General features: G+C 44.2%; 1 protein-coding gene across 1 annotated transcript in view; it reads left to right on the forward strand.

Annotated features, from left to right (window-relative positions):
• Positions 1-26,887, forward strand: part of itfg1 (integrin alpha FG-GAP repeat containing 1) — a 146,934-nt gene that overhangs the window by 29,037 nt on the left and 91,010 nt on the right. The window contains exons 7-8 of the mRNA XM_086190675.1: positions 10,080-10,129; positions 15,568-15,649. Of these exons, the coding sequence (XP_086046801.1) occupies positions 10,080-10,129; positions 15,568-15,649 (132 nt within the window). The remainder of the gene's footprint in view (positions 1-10,079; positions 10,130-15,567; positions 15,650-26,887) is intronic.

A 26,887-nucleotide genomic window follows, 5' to 3' on the forward strand; every position in this document is an offset into this window, starting at 1 on the left:
ACAGGCATGTTCTACTTTTACCAGGTGTTGGAGGTGAAAATAGTGTCTTTCTACCTCAGTCTTTAATGATATTTCAAATACTTGTGTTTTTATAGTTGAAATTAGTTTGTCTTTGGTGAGAACCAGGCCTGAGTGATATTTAAGACACCTGGTAAAATATGAACGCAAAATGTTGAAGTTTTTTTTTCCAAGTTCATAAACACCCTCAAAAATAAGCTTCCTTGTGAAGCTTATATTATATCCCGTGCTGTGGACTTCCTGTTGGCGTTAGGTCATAAATGTCTCCATAACATTTGTCAGTCTTGTTGAGACGAATAATTGCATTTTAGTTGGACGTTTCAGTGACGTTCCCACGGGCCCTGGCGTTTTAGTGGGTTAACGTTTACATTTTGTAACATTTTTCGCCAGACTGGACAAATGTGCCAAATTTCATCAACATTCAAGTATGTTTAGGGAGTCAAATTAAGCATCAAAGTGGTGGCGGAAAAAAGAAAGAAAAAGAATTAAAGCTGCAAGCAGCGTTGTGAGGGCCTGAGCCCCTGGCCTGAATCCCAGGGTGTCCTGGTCCAGTGTGGAGGCCTTGTAGTTGAGGAGATAGAAGCCTGAGTCTGATCAGAGAGTGAGAGCAGAGCTGAGAGCTGGCCCTTTAAGAACCCCTCCCCCACTGCTCTGTCTTTGATCTGTGCTAGAGTGAGAGCAGAGCTGAGAGCTGGCCCTTTAAGAACCCCTCCCCCACTACTCTGTCTTTGATCTGTGCTAGAGTGAGAGCAGAGCTGAGAGCTGGCCCTTTAAGAACCCCTCCCCCACTACTCTGTCTTTGATCTGTGCTGGAGTGAGAGCAGAGTTGAGAGCTGGCCCTTTAAGAACCCCTCCCCCACTGCTCTGTCTTTGATCTGTGCTAGAGTGAGAGCAGAGCTGAGAGCTGGCCCTTTAAGAACCCCTCCCCCACTGCTCTGTCTTTGATCTGTGCTAGAGTGAGAGCAGAGCTGAGAGCTGGCCCTTTAAGAACCCCTCCCCCACTGCTCTGTCTCTGATCTGTGCTAGAGTGAGAGCAGAGCTGAGAGCTGGCCCTTTAAGAACCCCTCCCCCACTGCTCTGTCTTTGATCTGTGCTAGAGTGAGAGCAGAGCTGAGAGCTGGCCCTTTAAGAACCCCTCCCCCACTGCTCTGTCTTTGATCTGTGCTAGAGTGAGAGCAGAGCTGAGAGCTGGCCCTTTAAGAACCCCTCCCCCACTACTCTGTCTTTGATCTGTGCTAGAGTGAGAGCAGAGCTGAGAGCTGGCCCTTTAAGAACCCCTCCCCCACTACTCTGTCTTTGATCTGTGCTGGAGTGAGAGCAGAGTTGAGAGCTGGCCCTTTAAGAACCCCTCCCCCACTGCTCTGTCTTTGATCTGTGCTAGAGTGAGAGCAGAGCTGAGAGCTGGCCCTTTAAGAACCCCTCCCCCACTGCTCTGTCTTTGATCTGTGCTAGAGTGAGAGCAGAGCTGAGAGCTGGCCCTTTAAGAACCCCTCCCCCACTGCTCTGTCTCTGATCTGTGCTAGAGTGAGAGCAGAGCTGAGAGCTGGCCCTTTAAGAACCCCTCCCCCACTGCTCTGTCTTTGATCTGTGCTAGAGTGAGAGCAGAGCTGAGAGCTGGCCCTTTAAGAACCCCTCCCCCACTACTCTGTCTTTGATCTGTGCTAGAGTGAGAGCAGAGTTGAGAGCTGGCCCTTTAAGAACCCCTCCCCCACTGCTCTGTCTTTGATCTGTGCTAGAGTGAGAGCAGAGCTGAGAGCTGGCCCTTTAAGAACCCCTCCCCCACTGCTCTGTCTTTGATCTGTGCTAGAGTGAGAGCAGAGCTGAGAGCTGGCCCTTTAAGAACCCCTCCCCCACTGCTCTGTCTTTGATCTGTGCTAGAGTGAGAGCAGAGCTGAGAGCTGGCCCTTTAAGAACCCCTCCCCCACTGCTCTCTCTCTCTGCCATCTGTGTCAGAGTGGAGAGAGAGGAGGATTTTGCCAGTTTTACTGTGAAAAACAGTTATAACGGACCGTATGTTGGTCAAAAGTGGAATGTAAAGCCATCTTTCCGTAGAGTTTTTTTGTCTGGAATTCAATTGTGTGTTTTTTGAAGGTGTGGGTGTTGTAGTTTTCAAGCTGGAAGTGTTTGTTTGAGAGTATGTACCATGAGGGCCGAGATGCTCCCCTTTTGGTTTCCATGACAACAGTAAACAAATCTCATCCGCAAGAATGGAGAGGTTTTTTTTTGTGTGTGAAAATCAAATAACTCTGAATATGTTGCTTCAGAGTGCGATGTAATGCCATATTGTTGTAGGGATTTTTCTGAGGAATCCATTGGTGTGTTTTGTGTAGTTGTGCGAGTTGTAGTGTAGACGTGAGAAGTGTTTGTTTGAGAGTATGTACCATGAGAGGACACGGTCAGCCCATTGGTTTCCATTGTAACGTAAAACGTGTGTCCCCGACTTTGACGGCTTATAAAACAGAAACCGAGCAATTTATATCAAAACCTTTTTCAACTTTTAATCAGCACAGTTGGGAAAGTAATGTGGCAAAGTTTGGAAGCGATACCATTAATGAGAAGAGGAGGAGATACCTATGGGTTTTTTCTTAAGTCTGAATTCTTGCTTGTGTTGTACGTCGCTTTGGACAAAAGCGTCTCCTAAATGAAATTGTAGAGTTGTAGCTAGATTTTGTTCGGGCAGTGAAAATTGTCCTGTTTTGGACAGTTTTGTCCAATTTGTGGACATTCTGTTGTAGAGAGGTGAAGGGTCAGAGTGTAGGAATTTTTCGTCTTGATGAGACGAGTTCAACGGTGTTGTTCCCATGTCTGTGGGACATTCATGCAAGCAGTTATAGCGCTCCAAATTTTGTTTGTGTTTTTGCTACCTAGGTGGCGCTATTGACTTTTTTTTTTTTTAATTTGAAGATGAAGTTTTTCGTTGGACCGGACGTGCGTGCCAAATTGCAGCGAATTTCATGCATGTGCAGGGGTTCAAATTAAGCGTCAAAGTAGCGGCAGAAGAAAGAAAAAATAACTGCCGAGCAAACATAATAGGATCTTCGAGGCCCCAATAATAATAATAGTAATAATAATAAAAATACAACATTACAATTTCAGATAAAATTTTCACCACCATTGGTTTCAATGGGAGACCTCACCCCCCTGACCCCCCGAGTGCCCCTATGTGTTTTTTGGGGGGTCCGATACTCTTAAGTTTGTGTTTTTAGTGCTCCCTCTGTGTTTCACTGCCGTGCAAACATAAGAGGGTCTTCGCCTGAAGTACCTTCTGGCTCAGGCCCTAATTAAAACCCGCCTCTCAAGAGCTTTTTACTGTGTGTCTTTCTGCTCATTACTGTGTTTTTTTTCCAGCCATTTCCCTCTTCTTGGTTCACTCTAACCACTGACAAGTGTTGTTTTCAACCACAGTAGCCAGACATTTAAATATCGTAACTCTAAAACCCAAATGTGCCGGGCACCAAACAGCAGGCAGTCCATGCTAACGGGAATCATTTAGAGGCTGAAGTGCTGATATTTCCCTCAGAACTTTGCGGAGACCAAAAGCAAAGCTAAATCAAGAGTGAAAATTGGATTTCATCAGTTGCCTATAGACTGGCCTCTCCCAATGAATGCTAATGTTGCTCTGTCTTTGCTGTGTATGTAAAGCTGGGCGCTCGCTGCAGGGTGATGGGGCCGATTAGGGTCCCTCTGACAATCACAGGCCTGCTCCAGATGCACGAGTGATATGCTTATCTGTCCAAATGATCCTGTATTGTGAGGGGTTCAGACGTGATGTTCTGCCTTGCTCGCCATCCTGTAGTGTGAAAAGAACAGTGATGGAATATTGAACAGAATCCTGCTGTGTCACTGAGAGGGAGGGGAACAGCAGCCCTGCCAACCTGGCCAGTAGACGCTGTGTACGCTACAGCCTGCAGCAGCACAGCCACATCCGATGGCACTGACTTCCTCCAGACCTCCAGCTCTCAGCCATGACTTCATACAAAGTTTTCCCCTTTCCTGCATATCTGATCAAAACATGGGAAACACAAGTGCAACCAATTTATATCCATCTGAAGCAATGCTTGACGGGGTTTCTGTTAGATCCTGAGTCTATGAAAGCAGATGAACGCCAAATGAGAGGTCCTGTGTCTTGGTTAAATTGTCTGGTTTGTGGAAAAAATTGGTTTCAGTCTGTGGGGTCTTAGATTTTTATGCGTCCATGTTGCAGGCCGGAGGAATTGTTTGAAAATGTTGAAGGTTAGAGGTCCCTGTCGCCTTCCCATGTTATATAAGGTTGTGTTGTAGGAAGTCAGTCTTCACACACAGCATCACGTGGGCTGCCATGTCTGATTCACAACCAGACATCAGGACGCTCTTGCTTAAGGACCTTCACTGCTTCAGTTTACCTGAAGAGTTAAAAAAAATGACTTTAATTTGTTTACTTTGGCAGAGCCTGCTGCAGTTACTTGACAAATGCACTTACTCTGCATGTTAGTTTACAATTTATTATTCATAAATGCAAAATGAAATCATTGTGAGGAGCAAGGAAACTAAATATGAGCCTCTTGTGTTTGTAAACCAAACTGTGGCCCTGAGTTTGCGTCTGAAATATTCTTAGCCACAATGGATATCTAAAAAAATCCTGATAAAACAGAAATCTGGATAATGCCATGAAAATAGTGGGGTATGATATTCTTGCCATATGGCCCAGCCCGACCTGTACCACTTCATATCATCATGATCCTTGTTCTCATGGAAATGGATAGACCAGTGGTTCCCAACCTTTCCAACTCAGGTCCCACTTTTAAGTCTCAAAAATTGTCTCAGCCCACCTCTGACAGCTGTCCCTCCACCATCAGTGTCTCGTCTCTCTTTCCTTTTAATCCTCCCTGTTGCTCGCCAGCTCCATCCCTACACTCCAGCTTCAGCCCTCAGCATCAAACGTAAACAAGTCAAGTGCAACGCGTTCCCGCCGCCCAGTGGTCCGGCCGATAACAACAAAATTTCCTGTGCTCTCATTTGCTTGTCACATGTCTCATACTTGAAGGAAAAAACAAAACAAAATAATGAAAAGTTCATATAAATGTCGTCAGCAGCTCCAGTTTACCTGGTTGTGCTGTTGGTGTGAATATTCTTAGGACGTGGCAGTTGCTGCTCTACCCTGTTATTAGTGGCTGACACTTGCAATTATTCTGTTAGTGTGAAAAGACCAGCTGATTGGAGACGATTGGACGGCTCCCAACCCGATGACAGAGACGTACACAGATGCTCCCACGGATCTATAAATCATGCGCTGAAGCCAGCGTGCTGTAGGGGAAATTGTGCTCATCCTCCACTCATCGTGTACTTGTACATGTTGGTGTGACTGGGCTTTGTAAGGAATAAACCAGACTGGCACATCTATGGGTAGGAGCTCGCACCTTGAAAACTGGAGGCATCTGGTGAAAGCTGTTCTCTGAGCCCTGGACTGTCTCTGCTGTTCTTTAGTGCCCAGTGCAGCCGCTGCTCCAGCCTTCCCAGTGAGCACATCTTTAATTATCCAGCGACATGACATTCCACTTAGAGCTCCGAATCCCTGTTGCTGTTATGCAACCCCTCCCTCCCCCACACAAACACATTTATATACCTCAATTATGTATGCGTCTTTCCTGAGTGGTCGAGTGTGAGTGCTCTATCGGCGTACGCTTTCCGAGTGTGTGCGTATGCCCATGGTGCAGAGCGCCAGACGCGTCGCGTGGTTGAGTCGTTTTAGGTTTCAATGTCTATATTACTTGCTTTTCCCCAAAAGTGTGTGTGTGTGTTTATTTTTATATATATATATACACATATATATATATACACATATATATACATATATACATATATATACATATACATATGTGTGTATGTATATGTATATATATATATGTGTGTGTGTATATATGTATATGTATATATATGTGTGTGTGTGTGTATATATATGTGTGTGTGTGTGTATATATATGTGTGTGTGTGTGGATATATATGTGTGTGTGTGTGTGGATATATATGTGTGTGTGTGTGTATATATATGTGTGTGTGTGTGTGTGTGTATATATATGTGTGTGTGTGTGTATATATATGTATATATGTGTGTGTGTGTATATATATGTATATATGTGTGTGTGTATGTATATATATGTATATATGTGTGTGTGTATGTATATATGTGTGTGTGTATATGTATATATGTATATGTGTATATATATGTGTATGTATACACACATGTATATGCTTTATAAAGAATGAACGCACAATGAAAATTAGAATAAATAATCTGATAGAAAAAGGCCACACCTACACCACATGGCACATTTATTATGATATTACAATGAAATAGGATGGTAAATATTGTCATACTCAATATGTTTACTGATGTGGAGCAGGAGAAACATCATGCGGCTGGGTTGGTTTCATAATTTAATTTTAATCATATGTACATCACTTTATATCAACAGACAAACTGACTCAAAGCTATCTCATTCAAATTTACCGTTTCGATTTAAAAGAATCATATTTGTGAAGCTGTTCCTTTTGTTGCTGGACACACTAAATATAGCTGTAATAATATCATTGAAAAATGTAGCTGTGCTACAATTGATACTTATCAGACTGAAGTAATTTTCAAAGTAATTTACCCCGAACTATCTGGGGGGTCGCTCAGCAGAATTAATGCTAACTTCCTTTGGAGCCGTTGTTTCTGTTTTGAACAGACGGTCGCGCTGTAGCCACACAAGTCATCGGCAGCCTGACGAGATGGACTCTGGGTGATCTCCCAAATCCAGCTGCTTTGTAAGATAAGTTACCAGGCGCTGAGATGTCCTCACAGGAGTGGGAAAGGGAATCTTGTGATATATTGCTTGGCCTAAGATGGAACGCTGATATTCAGCTGCTGCTACTGACATCTTTTCCATAATTCCTGCCAAGCAGCTGGTTGCTCCATTTTTATTATTGTTATTATTATTATTATTTTAAAAATCATGTCAGGGGAATACGTTGAAAGCAGTAATCAAGCAAAGAGCGCCTGTATTCTAAGCTTTGGTGATTGTTCACAACAAATCAACAGCAGCACTCCCAATCTTCTTCTTCTTCTTCTTCTTCTGCTGAACCGTGGATTGATGGGATTAGCAGGTTTTGATGGTCTTGTTGGTCGGCACCAATCATACAGGTCTAATAGGATTACCAGTCGCTTGGCGTGATACTGGGACGGCCACAGAGGCTGTTTGCAGTCACCAGCGTGCCCTCGTAGACGTGCGTCCTCGTCTCCTCTTCAGGTGACCTTCATTTCAGCTGCTCTGTTGTTTATTGCTCAGTTGTGTTGTGAACTTTTTGTATGCTGTCCTCCATCTGCTGCTGCTGTAAATTCCATATTGAAAAAAAAAAATCAAGTACTTGAAATACTAATACTAAAGATATTATTCAGAAAGAATGTAAGTACACATACTGTACGTATGTAAGTGACCCATAAATGCTTTCAGGACGGATGTTCATGTCATGTTAGCTGCCCCTGAGATCATACGGTTTCTTTTCTTAATGTAATAAAAATGTATGATGACGGGCCAATAATGCAATGTGATTTCTGAACAAAGAATTACATCTGCAAGACTAAATTTAGTAGGTTCAGAAACGATGATGTCATCGGATGTTATAGCATTCTTGGCTACTAGAAATCCTGAGACATTTTCACGAAGATCAGGAAGGATGATAGCGTACGAGCAGCAAGAATACAGAATAAAGAGCACCTCGACATCTGGAGGCCTCTCTGGACGTCACTCTGGATCTCATGTGTCTCTGTGCTGTTTGATGTCGTTTCTCTGTTTTATTCCATTTCTCTATATTGCTGTTTTAGCTTGAACAAGCCTCTAAAAGGTCCTAGTAAAACTCCCAAGAACATTAAAAGAGTGAATGATGGTGGGAGAGTGGAGGTTTATATTGCTGGCTAGCAGCTCTGTAAAAACCATGAGGAGTATTTTCTGGCATCCAACGTGAGAGGGCGTAGGGAGAGTGAAGGACAGTGCGCTGTACACCGGAGGTTTCCAAAGTCCGAGATGGTGAGCTCGCTCTGGGACAAAGCTTCGAATAATGGGGCTGACCCCGCCTTACATCACTTTTGCTCCCATCTTCAACTGGTCATCCAGGCTCGCCAATGCTTGGGTTTTATGTGAATTCACTGAACAACAAATACAGGATAAACTCATTTCATTTGTTTCTGGCTCTTGGAAAGCAGGCAAAACTGTAAAATTACTCTCTTCTATGTGTTTAAGCGAGTATATTTAGGCTTCCCACATCTATTCTTTCACCTCCATTCACTCCCCTGAAACTGCCTGAGCCCCCCCTTGGGAGGCCCGCCTCACTCTTAGAAAACCTGTGCTGTTTACAATGACGTAAAATCACAATCCTATAGAAATCAAAAAAATGGCTCAACTTGGGGAAGGAGGAAACTACCTTCCTTCCATGTAAGAATTCCTCAGAGATGCACAGAGGACGTTCCGAGTCTGGCTGAATGGAGTGGGGGGGAAAAGGAAGACAAAAGACAATCACTTTGCCATTAAATTGACTCTTGATTTTCTGGGAAAGATAATTGTTGCCTTCCATTTTTACTGAACAAGCATGTTCCCTTCCGTCTGGAGACTGTGCGCATCTCAGGTTTGGAGTCCTCCTCAAGGGCACTCTCCACTTTGAAATAATCAGTTTGCCCCCTTGATTGACTTAATAAATGAGCTGAGGGAGCTGCAGGTAATGTTCAGGTTGGATTGGCATTTTGTAAGAAGAGAAACTGGCTGAACAACAGTTTTGTGGTGGTAAACTTTATTTTTAAAAAAAAGGAAGATGAAGAGACAAGTAGTGGGATGAGCAAAAAGAGGAAAGTACCCCACAGCTAGAATGTTAAGTGTTTACAAGATGACGATCTCTCCATGCATCTCCGCGCTCCTCCGACTACCCCATGCCTCTCTCGCTGTCACACCGCCACCGCATCTAATCAGCCAATCACGGTTGGATTCTGTTTAAGAGGCCTGATTGGCTGATTACCCAAGCTCATCAACACACCTCCCTGTGCGACGAAAATGCACTCCTTCCTTGAATTTGTGAAAGGTTTTATTTGGGAACCATGTCTGCTTCTAAAGTTTTAAAGACTAGAAGTTGATCTGTTTCATCACCTTGAGCACATGCACTGGCTGTGTGTTGTTGTTTGCATGAATTGCCCCACAGCTGCACAGCTGCACATGAGTGAATGCAGCAGAGCCAGTGTGCTCAGGCTGCACCGCTCCAACCGCCACTCCACTCCCATGGAATTCTGCTTTATCCGGAACGCCGTTTTCATCTTGGCTTTATACTTCCATTGCCACCTCACGCACAAGCTGTGATGATCACTTTAGTGTACTTTAGTTTATTACATTATCCATCCATCCATCCATCGTCATCTTCCGCTTATTCCTACACATTAAGGGTCGCGGGGGGGTGGAGCCTATCCCAGCGTCAACGGGCGAGAGGCGGGGTTCACCCTGGACAGGTCGCCAGTCCATCGCAGGGCCAACATACAGAGATGAACAACCATTCACACTCACATTCACACCTACGGTCAATTTAGAGAATCAATCAGCCTCGTCCCCAAATTGATGTCTTTGGACTGTGGAGGAAGCTGGAGTACCAGAGAGAACCCAGAAGGAACAGGGAGAACATGGAGACTCACACAGAAAGACCCTGTGCCCGAGCCGGGACTCGAACCTGGAACCTTCTTGCTGTGAGGCCACAGTGCTGACCACTGCAGCACCGTGCAGCCTATTACATTATCATTTTATCAAAAGTGGAATTAACCCAAACTGACATCCCTGTCCAAAATGGAGTTCTTTGTGTGTTGGTTTGTTTTCTTGCCGTCATGGGTGAATCAAGGAAAGAAGTAGAAAGCTGGGCAGCAGGGTTCGTTTCCACTCTACATTTCGTCACTTAAATTCCCACCAATTGAAAGCATTCTGGCCGTGATACTGTCCATGTTCACAGCTCCGTGGCTTCGAAAGATTCCTGATTAAATGGAAGTCTCTTCTCTCTCTCTGTCTTTGTCACTCTAGATTTATTCCTGACAACTGAAGGGCCAAAGTTTGAGACCTGGATTAGCGAGGTAAGGAGTGTATTTTTTTTTTGTCATCCTGACAGATTACATTTCTCTCTGATGAGTTACGTCACTCTATTGTGTCTTCCCAAGTGGAAATGTTACTACTGAACCTTTTTTTGTACAACGCAGTAAATGTTTTTTTTAGCTGTCAGTCTGCGCACCCTCAATAGTGGCTGAGCCTGACATCACGCTCATCCTCCACTCCTCTCTCGCTATTAGCGGCTTGTAAGTAGAGGACTGTTGGGAGCTCATCTGCAAAATGAAAATAATGCTTTTAAACTGCAAACATCTGGCACAGCTGTCTGCCAACCAGTGCAATGCATGATGGTTGTTGGTGTTTGATTAGTGATCACTGCCTGTTCACTACTTCCTCTCATGGCATTGTGTGATAGTTTTCATCAACTATACAGGCTACAAAGTGGTGGACTTTAAAGGGAGTTGTTTGTAGAGTGTGAGTGTGCGTGTGTGTGTGTGTGTGTGTGTATGTGTGTGTGTAAATGTCCTGCATTTGTATGGTGCTTGACTCGTCTTCCGACCACTGAAAGTTCTTTCATTAACCAATTCACATTCATCCATTCATGCCCACATTCACAAACTTTATGAGTAAACGGGGGCGATGCAAAGAGCCATCTTGCTCCCGCTTTCGCAGCCACTGGTAAATGGACAGAAACACGTCAGGAGTTGAGTGTCTTGCTCAAGGACCCTTTGACTCCTGTAGGAGCCAGGAATGGAACCAGTAACCTTCCCTCTACCTCTTGAGCCATGCCTCCCAACATGTACTGTATGTGACAATGTGTTGCTCAGTCCTCGTTTGGTGAGATCAAGACAGCTCATTGTATTTGTAGAGAGAGAAAAGAACAAAAATCAATCAGACAGGTGTGAGCATGTCAGTGTTTTTCCCCTAATGTATTAATCTGGTGATCAAAGTGGTGATAGAACACCACGCTTCTGTTTGCTTCCTTCATGCACTAAACTGATCCGCAAAGCTTTGGTGGGCCTGGAGGCTTTAGGGTTGTTGGCACTGCTGCAGGACTAGTTAATATTCTGGGAGAGCAGAGAGGGGAGACTGTGGCTCGGGGTTTTTGTCGATGGGGCCTGTTTGAAATTCAGCATGGCGAGGCACAAGCCGAACAGAAGTCTATCTTATCACGGTGAGAGGGACTGGGAGAAAGGAAAGGGGGGGGGGTAAGAAAGACGAGAGGAACAGAAAGATATTGAAGGATTCGGAAGGGACAGAATGTTTGTCCTGGGAGAGCGCAAGCAGAAGCAGAACAGAGCAAATAAACATGAGGAGCATTTTGAATTTTTAGCGTAATTCTGTTTCTAGTTTCATTCAAGTGAAGTTTTCAGTTCAGCTTCTGTAAGCTTGAAGGATAGCTTTAAAAAGGAGTTTAATGCAAAGTTAGGCCCATGTGATAAAGGCTTTTTTTTGACAGAAGGATAGAGATTCAGAATAACAATATATATTTCTAAACTCGATTCAAGAAAGCTCTTATCAAGAACTGCTGTGTAGCCTTGTTGGAGGTCAGTGCTCTCAGAATGCTCACCATTTTCAATGAAGACATTTGTCTGCGGTAAAGCAAATACAGAGGAGAAAATATAGAATTCTAAACATGTACGTGGCAAGTGGCTTCGCACTTTACCTCAGTAAAAAAGAGGAAAGTCATCCAGCATCTTGGATTTGTTTTATCTGCTTAGGAAAGCAGAGCCTATCATCTAACACTCCCAACAAGCCTTGGAGGAAAGGATTTTGATGGCAGATCAGGATATTTGTCTCCCTGACATGTGGAGTGTTCTCCTATTGGCTTTGTGTGATCCATTCATCGGAATTAATGACTCATTCAAGGTTTTCATACCTGCCAACTCTGTAGGAAGAATCGATCTTTCACTTGGCTTATACTTTTGAATACTCTGCCAACTGACAGTTGATTGATTAAGTGCCATTGTTCAGCCTCATATGGACATCACATCTCCTCTCAGTGCTTTTGAATATCAGTGGGTTAAAGTTTGGAGTAAAAACAGGCTGTCAGAAGCTCCTCCATCTCGGTCTCTTCCCAAGTCATGAAGAAGTCCGCTCCTCCACTTCCATCCTGCTGCCGTGGGACACAAACAAGTGCTCCCGTCCACATCCACACTTAAGTACATTCTGAAACAGTGACCATCTGAAGCCGTTTGACACACGTGGCCGTGGATGCACACACATTCATTTACAAACACGCACCGACCTCTATTAATCCCACTGCGCTCTTTGGTTCAGTACAGCTGCATCTATCGGTCACAGGCCAGCACACTCTTCTCTCTCCATCACTCTGCTTTAATTACTTTTCTCTGTTTTCTTCCTCCTCAAGTATCCTTCCCTTCCTCCTCATTCCTCTGTTTTTCTGTGATTATACCAGAGAAGTAAGCCTCCAAGGACGGGTGACTGCTAGCGTGAGAGATGAGTGAAGCGAGGTGTTTTTATTGGCCAGCAAGAACACCCAAGGGTTTTAAAGGTCAATTCTATAACAGCTGATATTATATACAGGAGAACAACTACTGCTGTTCACTTCAAAAAAGGAGAGTCTTGGTGTGGAAGGTGTTGTCTTGAAGGGATATTTCAAATTTATTGCCCACGGTAGATGGGGTCACGTCAGCCCTGCGGCACAGAAACTATACATTTGACCCAGCACATCACGAGCGCCTCAAAGATCACTACCCGTACATTTTTGGATGCTATATTTGGAACGTTGTCACTGTGCTAAACTATAGAACCAAACAAAAATTCTGTTTGACTGGAAAGTAAAACGGAAAAAGAAATGTTCCAGACATAGAGTCCACGTAAACAGTTCTAGGTTCTGTTGGTGGGCATGGAGGAGGTGCATGGAATGCGTCTCCTCCTCAGCAGTGGAATGAGCTCTGCACATCGGACGCTCTGGCCCTCACCCCCTGAGGGTAGCTCCTTTCTGTAGATGTCTACCTCATACAACCCCACTCCACAACCCACAGTTTAATGTACATATGCCGTGTGTTTGTGTGTGTGTGTGTGTGTGTGTGTGTGTGTGTGTGTGTGTGTGTGTGTGTGTGTGTGTGTGTGAGTGATGTGAACAGAAGGAAAGACCAATAACAAGACTTACAATCCTTTCATCTTCACACATCAATGATCTCTCTCTCTCTCTCTTTTTCTTTCTAACTCACACACACACACACACACACACACACACACACACTCACACATCACGCACACTTGAATCGTGACATCTTGCAGTCTAGAAGTAGCACCAGTGCAATAGTCAATCACAGTGGCTAAGATCTCATCTGCAACGCAGAGTTAACACCCCATTTTGTTTGTGTGCATCTTTCAATGTATTCACTAGCTGATAGGATTGTGTGTGTGTGTGTGTGTGTGTGTGTGTGTGTGTATAAGCCAGTGTGTGTGCCTGTGCGTGAGTGATTTGAGGCTTTCGTCTAATTGATGACTTTATTCTCTGCTTTGAAGAGATCAGCTTCAAAGTATGTAATTTTTCTTTTTTGCGTGGGTTAGTTGCACACACACACACGCACGCACACACACACACACACATATATATATACACTTGCACACACACAGAGATTATAGAGAGCAGAAAGGTATCATATTACTCATTCTTTTTGTTCAGTTCAAATCATTTATGCAGGATTTACACAACCAGACTTTTTCAAAACTTTTGTATCAGTATAATTAAGAATTTTTTGAATGTTTTCACAAACTGATAGGATTGTTTGAGAGAGAGAGAGAGAGAGTGTGTGTGTGTGTGTGTGTGTGTGTGTGTGTGTGTGTGTGTGTTACAGTCACACTCATACCACAATGGTTGAAAAAGTAATAATTTGACACAAACGGAAATGGATCGGGCAATTAGAGCCTTGACCTGACAATTTCACATCACCTACACAGATGTGTGTGCGCCTCAGCCCTCGGGGAAATCCTGTGTCTGTTGTACATAATTAAAGCCATGCTCGGCCACTTTGTTCCCCTGAACTCCATAAAAGAACTCTTGTGCTGCAGCTTGTAGATTTCAAGTGATTTTACGTCATTAAATGTTTGAAGATCTTGGGAAATGATTTTTCATTGCAGCTCTTGACTGGCCACACTGAGCAGAACAAATAAATGGCTGTATGCAGGATTTTTTATTTTTGGTCAATAATTTTTTTCAGGCCTTACTTGACTACAAACAATTAAGTTGTTGATTGTGGGTGTTTTGTGTTTACCAACAACACAAAAGGAGTGTTCAGCATTGTACAGTCTGAGCAAGATGACAATTATGACTTCTTTCATATTTGAGCTCAGGTGTTGCTCTTGACACTGTAAATGTGAACACCCTGTCCAAATCAGATGATTTTAATACTGCTTTTTAATTTCTGCACGTGTGTAATCTGTGGCTCAGTCTGAGTCTTGTAAAAACACTCCCACAACCCCATTGTTCACGTAGTGAGTGTGCACCTGTTTGTCTGTCCAGCCAGGGTCCTAATTGTTGTTCACATTACTGACCCAGTTCCTATTTATTACAAACACATTGTTCTCGCTTCTTCCAGAGACATAAAATCAACAGATTCTCCTGAAATATAAAAGCCAACCAATAAGAATATTTTGTTGCTGCATGCCTCACCACTTCATCTCACCCAGTCCTTCTTCAGCAGCCAAGCCCCAGCCCTTAGTCTGGTTGCACCTCTTGTGTTAGGGGCGGAGCACAAACCTCTCTGACAGTATTTTTGAAATGTGTGACAGAGGACAAAAAGACTTGCGTCTCACTTTGACCTCAGTCTCTCTTTGGCTGTTATCTCCGGGTTCTGACTTTGATCTCCAGGCAGGTGATCAAGGATCATGTCTGACGAGGCAGGCAAAACACAGTGGAAGTTACAGTTCATTACTTTAAGGGATGCCGTGATGGCGTGTCGAGAGTCCCGCCTGCTAGCTCAGTCATGCTGCCTGAAGTGGAAGTTAGAATGTTGACATTTATCTTCAAGCTCAGCACTGCAGTTCCTCGAGGAACCACCAACGCTCACACCACCTTTGACATGAATCAGATCAACGGTTGTTGATTCCTTGTTCTTTTAGAAAGATACCCTGATACCACCCAACCCACCCTTGTGTTGGCTTCCACATGGCCTACTGGTTGCATGAGCCATGTCCCTGTCGAGACAAAATACACTCGACAATGAAAACACCAACTTTTTGGGAAATGTGCTTTCTTGCTTCCTTCCCCAGAGCCTGACAAGAAGATAAACTCGTGGGGAGGGATTGGTCTTCTCGTCTGGCTCTGGAGACGATGGCAAATATCTGTATTTTCCCAAAAGTTGGTGTGTTCCTTTAAAAAAAAAAAAAAAAAGATGGCATTGCAGTGTCCAGTATGTATGCAAATGTATCATACTTCATGAATTTTCCCTCACCCTTGTTTCTGTCTGTCTGTACCTTTCATACGTTGGTCCAGGATGGGAAATTCAGCAAGAAAGAGATCTTCCGTGCAGACCCACCGGTCAAGAACATTGGACAGTCCTCCTTTGTTGATTTTGGTGAGCATGGTTTTATCATTCTGTCTCGTGACTGGTAATTTGATTGTGTGAACCAGACAGTGGTTTTGACAGTCTGCTTTTATTTTATTGAATTGATCTTGACCGTAATAGGCAGTAGTGTATATATATATATATATATATATATATATATATATATATATATATATACATACATACATACATACATACATACATATATATATATATATATATATATATATATATATATACATACATACATACATACATACATACATACATACATACATATATATATATATACATACATACATACATACATACATACATATATATATATATATATATATATATATATATATATATACATACATACATACATACATATATATATATATATATATACATACATACATACATACATACATACATACATACATACATACATATATATATATATATATATATATATATATATATATATATATATATATATATATATATATACATACATACATACATACATACATACATACATACATATACAGTATATATAAAAATACTGAAAAGTGTCTTGCTTCTTACTTCCGAGGCAGGGATTCCTCCTCTAAATCCTTAAAGCTCACTCTGCATTTGAAGCTGCGTAGCTTCCGAGGATCCCAAGTAGAACGGTCTGGTCTTTTTGGCTTTGGCATCTTCACAGCTCCCTCATCACGTAACTTTCTTTCCTTACACACACACACACACACACACACACACACACACACACACACACACACACGCTCACAGCCTACCAGACTAGCTAATCTCACACACTCACACACACACTTACAGTCACACAGTCCCACATAGACCCAGATTTTTGTGAACATCTTATCCCCTTAAACAATCTTGGCCAGTAGAATTCATTGTTCAGCTCAGCTTTACATTTATCCCCAGCAAATCTCCACCGCCTCTCTAATCTCCTGGCTGCAGCCCGTGCACCCAAAAGTGGCCTCCGATTGTTCTTGTCAGAGCTCAGAGCTTCCACCTCCACCAGAGGAGGCGCGGCGTTGTGGTATAGCTGCTTATGCTTGAGTTTCAAGCCACTGCCGTTATAATTCCAATGCTATACATGTAAAATTAGGAATGTCTGAGTGGGAATGTGAACAAATAATTAGCTGTCTTTCTGCCTTCGTATTCGGGCCCGACTGATGTGGGATTTTGAGCCTTGTACCGATTTTTAGAGCAGAAAAAAATCCCCAGTTACCAATTTAGGCAACTCCTATCGTTGCTAACTTTGTAAACAAATTTCTTGATGAAAAAAAAAAGTTTCACATCATCAAGCAAGATCATTTAGATAAAGATCAAAATAATTTTGACCAAATAAGGTGGAGGCACCGGAGCGCTCTCTACTGTACACACTACGTTACACTGTTTGTAAATGACCATAGGAATTATTATCTCCATTTTATGTGCTGTAAAAGTAGTTTTTAATATCGGTGCATATTGGAAAACATAGAAGCTGGTGTGAAGTATCGGTAATAGATCAATAATGGCTGACCAGTCACTGGGTCAGGCCCTGGGTGATGCGGACAAGGTGGTGCTTGCCGTGTACCCTCAGTCGCTGTTTGTGAGAGGTGCTGACCCTGGTTAGGCTGAAGTTACGTGGAACAGAAATAGGCTGCCTTGGCTTCATGGTTGACCATCTATGGCAGGGGTGGGCGACCATGTGCCATGAGGGCCGTGTGTATGCAGGTTCTCCTACCATCCAAACACCTTAACAGGTGATTCCACTGATCAACACTCCTTCAGCCACAGAAGAGTGTTGATCAGTGAGGTCACCTGTTAAAGTGTTTGGTTGGTAGGAGAACCTGCATACACACGGCCCTCATGGTCGCCCACCCCTGGTCTATGGGACTGAATAACATAAGGCAGGTATACATGTACCTGTAGTACCTGCTGTATGTGTATGCTGTACAGTCAGGTATTTATTTACATGCCTATGCTTTATATCATATTATACCATATCTGTGTGCATATATTTATAAATCAATATTTATGCATATAATTGTATTATATTATATTATATGGTATATCTACTGTCCTACTGTTATTATCCTCTATACTGTATTATTATTAGTCACAATTACATCCCACCATATCATCAGTATTATTGCTGAGGGGGAGGCCCTCCATCTTAGCCTGTAGGAGCCGCCACTACAGAGCGGAGCTTTTTGAATGGCCTCTGTTCAGGAAGTAAACTCCTCCATTCACATTTCAGCAAATCTTTATATAAATAGTTTGAAGCTTGGAGTCAAGCCAGTTGCCGAGCAGATGAACTGTCTGCCAAACATTTGATGCAGAGCACAAAGGTGCTCGACTGTACAAAGTTATCCTCAGAGTTCAGGATCTTCTCACTCCATAAATTGCATTGCAAATTAAATGTCCAACAAAATGTCTGCTGGTTTTTGTTCTTTTGTTTTTTTTACCTCCCCGTCACCAGTTCACCCCAGCAGGGTGTCCTGGTTGTTCTCCCGCCCCCTCTGCTCCTGTGGAGAACAGCGGACGACCACAGGCCTCCTGCGTTCCATGTGGAGTCAGCAGCCGCGTCTTTTCGCGTCATGTTTTGCCTGATGAGCTTCACGCTTGGCAGCAACTTGATGTTTGTCGCTAATTTGTCTCTGTATTCAACGTTATTTGTTAGAAAAGGAAATCGTATTCTGATCCCAGAGTGAGGGGCGCTAGCAGGGTGCCAGTAATTCAGCGTCAGCACGGTTGTGTGATGTGAGGAGGGGGAGCGCTGCAGTGAGTCCACTCCTGATCCTGGGATCGTCGGCTGTTTGATGCTGACTCAACTTTTCTCCTGCTGCACTGATTCTGATCACCTCAGAACTGAATCATCCCCTCAGTTAAACAGAGGATTTGTCCCTGTGAAGACCAGCCAGTGATTCTTAACATTCATCTACGGTTTAGATATTTATGAACGTAAGTGTGATACTTTTCAGTGTTTGAACCAATCATGGTGTGTTCATGGCAGATTCATCGCAGAAATTCCAGACACTTTACGTTATCGCTTCGTCTGCCTGACCGTGCCCCTCAGCTCAGGATGCTGTCATTAGCAGTAAAATGTCTGATACATTTTTAATTAACTTTTGGGATCGTGTGGCACAACAGCATACGCACTCAAACACACACGGATACATGCAAGTGTGTACACATTGACAAACGCATCATTATTGGCAAGATGAATCTGTTCATCTCAGCTAGGGGTGTCCATCAAATATTTAGTGAGCAAACATCCGCTTCATAAATTGACAATAATGTATGAGCCGGAGGGGAAATGACCTGCGCCGGTGCTGGTGCGCATGTGAATCAACAGCATGTGTGTGTCTGTGTGATTTGTCAGCTTGCATGGCCTCACTGTGTGGAATACATCGTTGGACAGCCTCCCTTTTTTCCTCAAGTCTCAATAATATATCAGCTAAAACTTTTTCATTTCTTTAAACTTTATCTACCTTCCACCCCCACCCCCCACTTCAACCCCTTCGGCTTGGAAATGTCACTTGAAGACATTACCCTTGTTAGTTGGGGATTGAAGCCTTTTAGGGTCACGCTTCTAATAATCTGCCAAATTCAGGGAGAGAGATGCCTTGAGGGATGTAAAATCCCTCGTCTGGTTTTGTCTGCTTGACTCAGCCCCTCCTTGGCTGTCGCTGTCGATTTCTCTTGATCAACTGTGTATCCACCGCATACACACTCCTCAAGCTCCTCTCCCCTCCTTTTCCCTCCTCTATCGTCATGTAAACAGCTTTATTGGAGGTGTCACTGGATCTTCAGATTTCATTCTGCAAGTAGAGCAGAACTGTAGTTTCCCTCTCTCACTCCTCTCTCTGTTTCTAGGATGTTGGGTATTAATCAAAGCCTCCTCAGTCTGAATTCACTTCTACCACCTTTTGTCATGATTAGTGTTTTAAGTAGCACACTATGTTCAATCGTAATATCTCACACCGCTTGTGGTATTGAGAAGGACTTTTTTGCAGAAATCCAAACCTTTCATATGTTTTAATGAATGTAGAAACCCTAAAATATTAAGAACCACATTTGCAGGAGCTCAGAGGGAACCCCTCCCTGTGCGGTCTGTCCACATGCGGAGCAGGGGGCCTCACACGGAGCTCGCCATGTTCCATCTACAGTATCCCAGAATGGACAAACCAAGTCAAGTCAAGTCAGGTTTATTAGTGTGTCACCAAACCCCAATCAAAGTCCTGTCCTGACTCTGTCCAAGTAGAGCAGGTCCAGCACCTCCCTCCTTCAAAGAACCTCCACCCAACAATTCTCCATCAGCAGCACATCCTGCAACAGCAGCCACCAGAACCTTCCTTTACCAGCAGGAACAGCCAGCACATTTGTGCAGCTTCTAATTGTCTTTTTTATCACCGTTTTAATTTTTATCAACAGTAGACTTTTAAGACAGGCGTCAAATGTTTCACACACCTACATTTTGTTGCTCCATGTATTTGCACGACGACAAACCATGGATGCACAACAAATTAGGTGAACGGAGGAGAGGACATTGGAACGATTCATTTGGGATCATACTTTCTGTGACTTCATCGTACAAATCAGTACTGTGATGGAGTTTCCGACCCATCAGTTTGACTCTTACTGCATCATCATCACTCGGTGTTTGTTTCTCTGTGTGACCATACAAGCCCGTCTGACCAGCGCCTCTCAGGTTCATCAAAGACCTTGTCTTGGGTTTCCTGAGGAACCTTCAATGTGACTGCTGGGAGGCAAATGAAAGGATGCGAGGGGAACGTTTTAAAGATGGACTCAAATGGACTCAATTTTATAGAGCGCTTTTCTACCTTAGCGGCACTCCAAGCTCTTTACAGTGTCGTCTCATTCACCCGTTCACACACACACTCACACACTGATGGTGGAGGCTGCCATGCAATGTGCCAACCTACTCATCAGGAGCAATAATGGGTTCAGTGTCTTGCTCAAGGACACTTTGACATGGTCACCGGGGTCGAGGATCGAACCAGCGACCCTTTGGTTGCTAGACGGCCACTCTCCCCCTGAGCCACGCCGCCCAATAAAGATGACATGAAGTGACATGGAATAGAGGCTAAAAATATAAAGATTAGCCGAGGTGCATGATCCTGAGAGAGAGAAGGTGGCTGGAAGGATAATGAACAGACAGGGAAAAGGGAATATGAGCTGGAGCAACAATGCATCCCAATGTGAACTGGATTGGGAATTGTTTCCTTCACACCATCCAGTCTCACTCTGTCGTTCGATAGCTATTTTTCACTCTCTGTCTCTACCTCACTCTGCATCTAAAGCTCTGTGTCAACCTCTTTAATTGTTTCTTACATAAGGAAACAGGAAACAGGCAGGGGGCAGCCCGGTGGTGCAGTGGTCCTCACTGTGGCCCCCCAGCAACAAGGTTGTGGGTGGAGCCCCGGCTGCAGCACGGGGTCTTTCTGGGTGAGTCTCCATGTTCTCCCTGTTCCTGCTGGGTTCTCTCTGGTACTCCAGCTTCCTCCACAGTCCAAAGACATCAAGAGGGGACCAGGTTAATCCAGACTCTAGATTGACCGTAGGCGTGGCTGTGAGAGCCAATGGTTGTCTGTCTCTATGTGTTGGCCCTGCCATGGACTGGTGACCTGTCCAGGGGGAAGGCTGCTGGGATAGGCTCCACCCCCCACCCCCGCCACGACCCTTAACAGGATAAGAGGTAGAAAATGGATGGATGGAAACAGGCAGGCTCACGGATATTCTTATGACACATTAGTTGGATAGAATTGTTAACGTGTGTTCATTGGGTCAGATGAGTGGAGGTCGTGGGGTCAGTAATCCTGTCAGTTGGGTCGACCCTGACCAAAATCATGTGTGACACATGCATCTTCATTTTTTGGGGGAAAGTTTTTTTTCCTGATTACACAATGCTGCGGCCCCCGGGCTGCTAGAATGACACAATCTCCATAGCAATGACTCTTTGCAGGACGCGCAGCACAAACACAGCCGATGTAGCTCCTTAAAAACCCTGCTGCACGCCACTGACATCACGAGCTGCACAGGTCTCCTAGTCTGTATTTTGCTATGTTTTTGGTCGAAATGATTGATAAGGACCAGTATTAGTTAAACCCTTCTGAACGTGACTCGGATAAGTCCTGTAGAATTTGGAGCAATTGTCTATGTTAGAGTCTGGCCACCTAAAGGGTTTGTTTGTGCCACTGACAAGCTTGAATAGTTAAAATCAGTGTCTGGGTTTCAGCTCTAATAGGAGGTACAGAGTTGTATGTGTATATTTTTATATTCTTTTGAATAGGAAATGTTTGTAGAAACAAGGAAGACCCTTCCGTCTGCATCCCTCTCTGTGCCACCAGTGTCTCTGTGGTAGAACTGACCTGGCGGAGCACCCACAGCCAGCATCGCTCATGTAATCACTGAACATAACAGTTCATCTGGATCCACCTGATGTTTTACTGATGAGCTGAAATTCATCGTCCACGGGCAGCTCTCATTGGCTGGTGTGTGTGTGTGTGTGTGTGTGTGTGTGTGTGTGTGTGTGTGTGTGTGTGTGTGTGTGTGTGTGTGTGTGTCTTCCCATAGATGCATCCAGGAATCTGCCCACATTGCCGTGTTTGTGTGCTGGTGTTTCTGTTTCCACCTCTAGACTCTTAATAGATGCACAGCATATGCCAGACAAAACAGGCCCATCTGCCTTATCACTGAGGTAATTGCATTTTTCAAAGTGACAGCGACCAATGCATAATTCATCATTAGGTAAAGCACAACGAAGTCCCAGAACCAAGTGTGTCAGCTAGCTTCACTGCACGTAGGATGAAGGGAGGCTGCTGTGCGACCAGCAACTCACCAAGATAGGGAGATTTTCCAGACAGCGAGGCGGAAATGTGTTTGGAAGTGATATTTAAATTTGGAAGGGCTGTCATCATGCTGTGTGTGTGTGTGTGTGTGTGTGTGCGTGCGCTTGTGTGTGCGAGCGTGCATGTAGGTAAGTCAGCATGTTAACAGGGCAGCCTTTTCCTCCCTGCTCTCCCCGTAGGCGTTCCTTCCCCACTCATCTTATTATATTGTGTTAGATCCAACCTCTCCACCTTTCCCTTTTTCTGTCTACCTCTTTCACTTTTCAAATGCTGCATCGCTTTCTCTCCAGATTTTTTTTTTGGTTTAACTTTCACTGGCCTTTGTGTTTTTCTCTCTTTCAGCGGCTGTCTTGTCATGTTTTCAACCAGTCTACCCTACCTTCTACTGCCTTGTTTTTTCAGTCTCACATTCTGCATCATTTCCCCTCTCTGTGTCTGACTCTTGTAGATATACTGTAGCTGTACTTGTGCCCTGTTAAAAGAAAAAAAGTGATGCTAGACTTTCTTAGAGGTTGTGTCTACTGTATGAAGGCATGTATCGCCATATATTTAAAGAAAACACCACAGACAAAATTATTTATGGTCAGCTGGAAAACTCTGAGCTTTTATTCGTGCGACCTCAATCAGATCATTCAGCCGATTCATCAGATCAAATAGTGCAAAATTTCAGTGCTGTCAGCTGAGAAGGAAAAAGTCTAATATTGGTCTTGACTGCAGTTTGTGCAATGACTTGATTCTCAACCCCTAAACTGAGACGGTCTCGTCCAGTGCTTCACATTCATGCAGGTAACGTGTTTACTGGGATAGGATATGCACATCTGGACGCCCGACAGCTAACACAGTGTTGGATAACCTCGGTACGACGGTCCAGCACGTGTGTTACACTGGCACTCACAGTAAGTCAGGTTTCAGTTGGCCGTCAGCGAAACTGTACTTTTAGTGTGTGCAGCTTTTCACTGCTCATGAAACCATGTCAGCTGGCTAGCTAGCATGTCAGTGTGTCAGGGAGAGCAACAAGCGCTGCCTCGGTATCCTGTAGCAGAGGTGGAGCGCTGAGGCTCAGCAGGTGACGCACTGTTTCTGTGGTTGACTGACACACCAGGAGCATTTCTGTTCACTTGGTTGTCGCATGCAACTTCAACGCCATCAGGAAAATAGACTTTCACCAGTGGTCAGGCACGTTTAGACCACTGCAGGTGACTCTCTGAGTGACCAATTAGAGTTGATGTGGTGCGCTGTTGATGTATTTCTACTGTTTGTGTACATAAAACGGGTGCCATAGGCCACTGGTATATTTAGTAACAGTTCAAATGTGAACGGTACCAAATGCTGATTTTAAAGAAATAACAACAGTGGTGGTGGGAGAAATCTCTACAAGTTCGGATTTTTATCGATTCTGAGGTTCAGGAGGTAATGCGTCTCTTGGAGCATTGGTGGTGCAATCACGGGCTTCTCCCACCTGTGTCCAAGTGTCCTTGAGCAAGAAGTGTCCTTGAGCAAGACAAGGAATCTTTACCTGCTCCTGATGCCCTCGTCATCAATGTCTGAATGTGTAAGGCGCTTTGAGTGGCCGACAGACTTGAAAGTGCTGCTTTCGTGGAGTCCATTTACCAATGAATTTACATATTTTCAAATGCAACTTGATGCAAATTGCAGTCTACATCTGACACAGAAGTGGACTTCTTTGAAGGTAAAACTTGTGTTCCTCTGCCTTCTTCATGATGCTGAAGCTGCTCTCTCAGTCATAAAGTCCCGCCCACAGATACACACATTAGTTTGCACTTTAGATTTCAGGTCATTTTAAAAGTGAAAGTGATGCATATTCTCCACGTGCTGCGTATTGAAAGGGAAGTTTTTATTCGTGTTCCTTCTTGTTGTCGCACAAACAACTGCTGTGCTCTTTGCGTGTCTACATGGTTTCGTTCTAGTTTGCTGTGCATCTACTTTCTCACTGACCTCCCCCTCAAACTGGAGTTTGGAGCCAAACTGCCTCTGATTCTAATGTAAAGGAACCAAAAGATGTTTCAGAATGATTTCTGAGAATGAAGTGCTTTGCTCCAACCACAACTAAAACAACTCACAACGATTCAAAGCATTTTCCGCCTATAAGTAAAAGAAATGACCCAGTGGTAAAACAAGAAGACAGTACAGAGAAAAAAACCACCCATAAATAACCACAACATTTAAATGCTCATGTGAAATAAAGTAACATTAAATGGCATCATTATTATCATTTATTGTTATTCTGGCAGGGGTCATTTGACCCAGTTCTTGATCAATCTCCTTTCATCAAACAAAAGCCAATTTTCAGAAGCTTTACAGAATGAAATAAACCAAAAAAAATATTGAAAAGAAGTAAGGTTTTATGGAAGGGCATCCGTCAGGGGGTCGCTGGTTCAGGGGACCCCTGTTGCCTCCTGCTTGGTTGAGCATCCATACGGACACCAGTGGCCGTGTCTGGGGATGGGAAGATGGTTGCTGCGCTAGTGCCTCCTCTGGTCGGGGAGGGGATCTGGGGTAACGTGATTCTCCCGTGCTCCATGTCCCCGTGGTGAAAGTCCTCGCTGTCCGGTGAAAAGATGCAGCCGCCCACTCCACTTGTGACGAAGCACGAGTTTGTCGGTGTGGCTCCCCGGAGGGGCGGAGCATCTACGAGGACAGCTCGGTAGGGTGGAATTATGAGCAGCTCCAGCATTATGAGCGGAGGCATACGACTGGGAGGTGGTAATTCTGGATGGGGCTCGTACGACCTTCAATTATCTTGAAGCTGTTTGGATTTGTTATGTAAGCGTGAATGTATTCGACTAAACCATGGGTTTCCATGACTCCCCAAGGACGAGACCTTCCCCGTCACACCCCCCACTCCGTCCTCTCTGTTACACCTTCAGTGTACACATTTGCAAACTCGGGTACAACAACGCATACAAAACTCTATCAGATCATAGTTGGTAATGAGACGCAGGCTGCTGGCACCATCTGTATCTGTGTGTTGTTGTTGGTGCCAAAGTGTCACAGAGTGTTTTGGCAGACTCTCTGGATATCTGCTCTCTTTCATGCTGTTGTCCTCACCAGCTTCCATTCCTTCACTCCCTCCTCCCAGACCTCCCCTCTCCTCGCCACCTCCTCTGTTTTAAGCCGTACCTGCAGTTTCTCCCTTCCACAACTCTCTCAGCCAATCTCGATCACATCACGCATCAGCAGCAGGGGGAAAGATGAAAAGCATGGGGGAGGGAGAGGGCGAATAAAGAGTAGCAATGCACTGAGAAACGGAGGCATTAAGACCTAGATAGGACGGGTACTGGAAGAACAGGAGAGTGATGGAAGTAAGCGAGAAGAGGAGAGAGAGGGAGGGAGCTGAGATCATAACGGGAATAAAAGAGGGAGATTAAAAGATAGATGAAAGAAGGTATTCATGGAGGAGGGGACAGGTGGGATGCAGGGAGGAAGCGTTTTTGTGTCGCAGAACTGACAGAAAGCATAAGAGACAGAGTGGTGAGTGACAAACTGCCGAGAACTGAACTCTCCTCATCTCCACATCTCCATCGCCCCGGCACAAAACCGGTCCAAAGGTTCCCTCAGTACACCTTTTTATTCAGGTGCGTATCCATGGGAACCACAGTGATGCGGTGCGTTCGATGTTGCCTACATTTGAGCTGCGGGCATTTCTGTTTGCATTCACGTGTTATATGAAGTATAAACTTTTAGTACTTGTACAGTACTTCATATGAACACAATGTTACACAAACAAAAAGACAATACCCCCCCCCCCCACACACACACACACACTTGGCTTCCCAAACTAAATAACTCACACAGTAAAAACAGGACCTGCAGTAAAACTACTAATCTATAATGAGGAAACACCGGAGGCAGGAAAAGACAAATGATTCACTGATAAATAATAAATATTCATTCTTAAAGGGTTATGAATTTAAGTGAGTAACACTGTAAATAAAACATAGAGCGGTGAAAGGAGGAGAAAGATGACAAAAGAAAGGAACGGTAAAGGTGAAAATGATGATTTCAAAAAATGAGTGGATGAATGAATTCGGGGCGGCAGAGGTAGAGTGGCTGTCCGGCAAACAAAGGGTCGCTGGTTCAAGCCTCGCTTCCCCTGGTGACCATGTCCAAGTATCCCTGAGCAAGACACTGAACTCCCAACCCCCATTTTAAATGGGTTTTCATCAGTCATCGAGAAAAGTAGAAAAATATCTGTCCTTGGAAAAAAACAGCAGCGTGCCATCGCCTTACCTTCCACACCGTCTGACATATTTCTGTTATCATTGTTGTCTTCTGCAGTTTGTCATTATCCATCTCAGTTTGTCTGGCCTTTGCTTGTTGTCTCTGACAGCAATATTCAGTTTCTCCTCCTCTTCTGCTT

The sequence above is a fragment of the Aulostomus chinensis genome, chromosome 2, assembly GCF_037954235.1.
Source record: "Aulostomus chinensis isolate RoL2024-O1b breed Wild chromosome 2, RoL_Achi_v1.0, whole genome shotgun sequence".
NCBI lineage: Eukaryota > Metazoa > Chordata > Actinopteri > Syngnathiformes > Aulostomidae > Aulostomus > Aulostomus chinensis.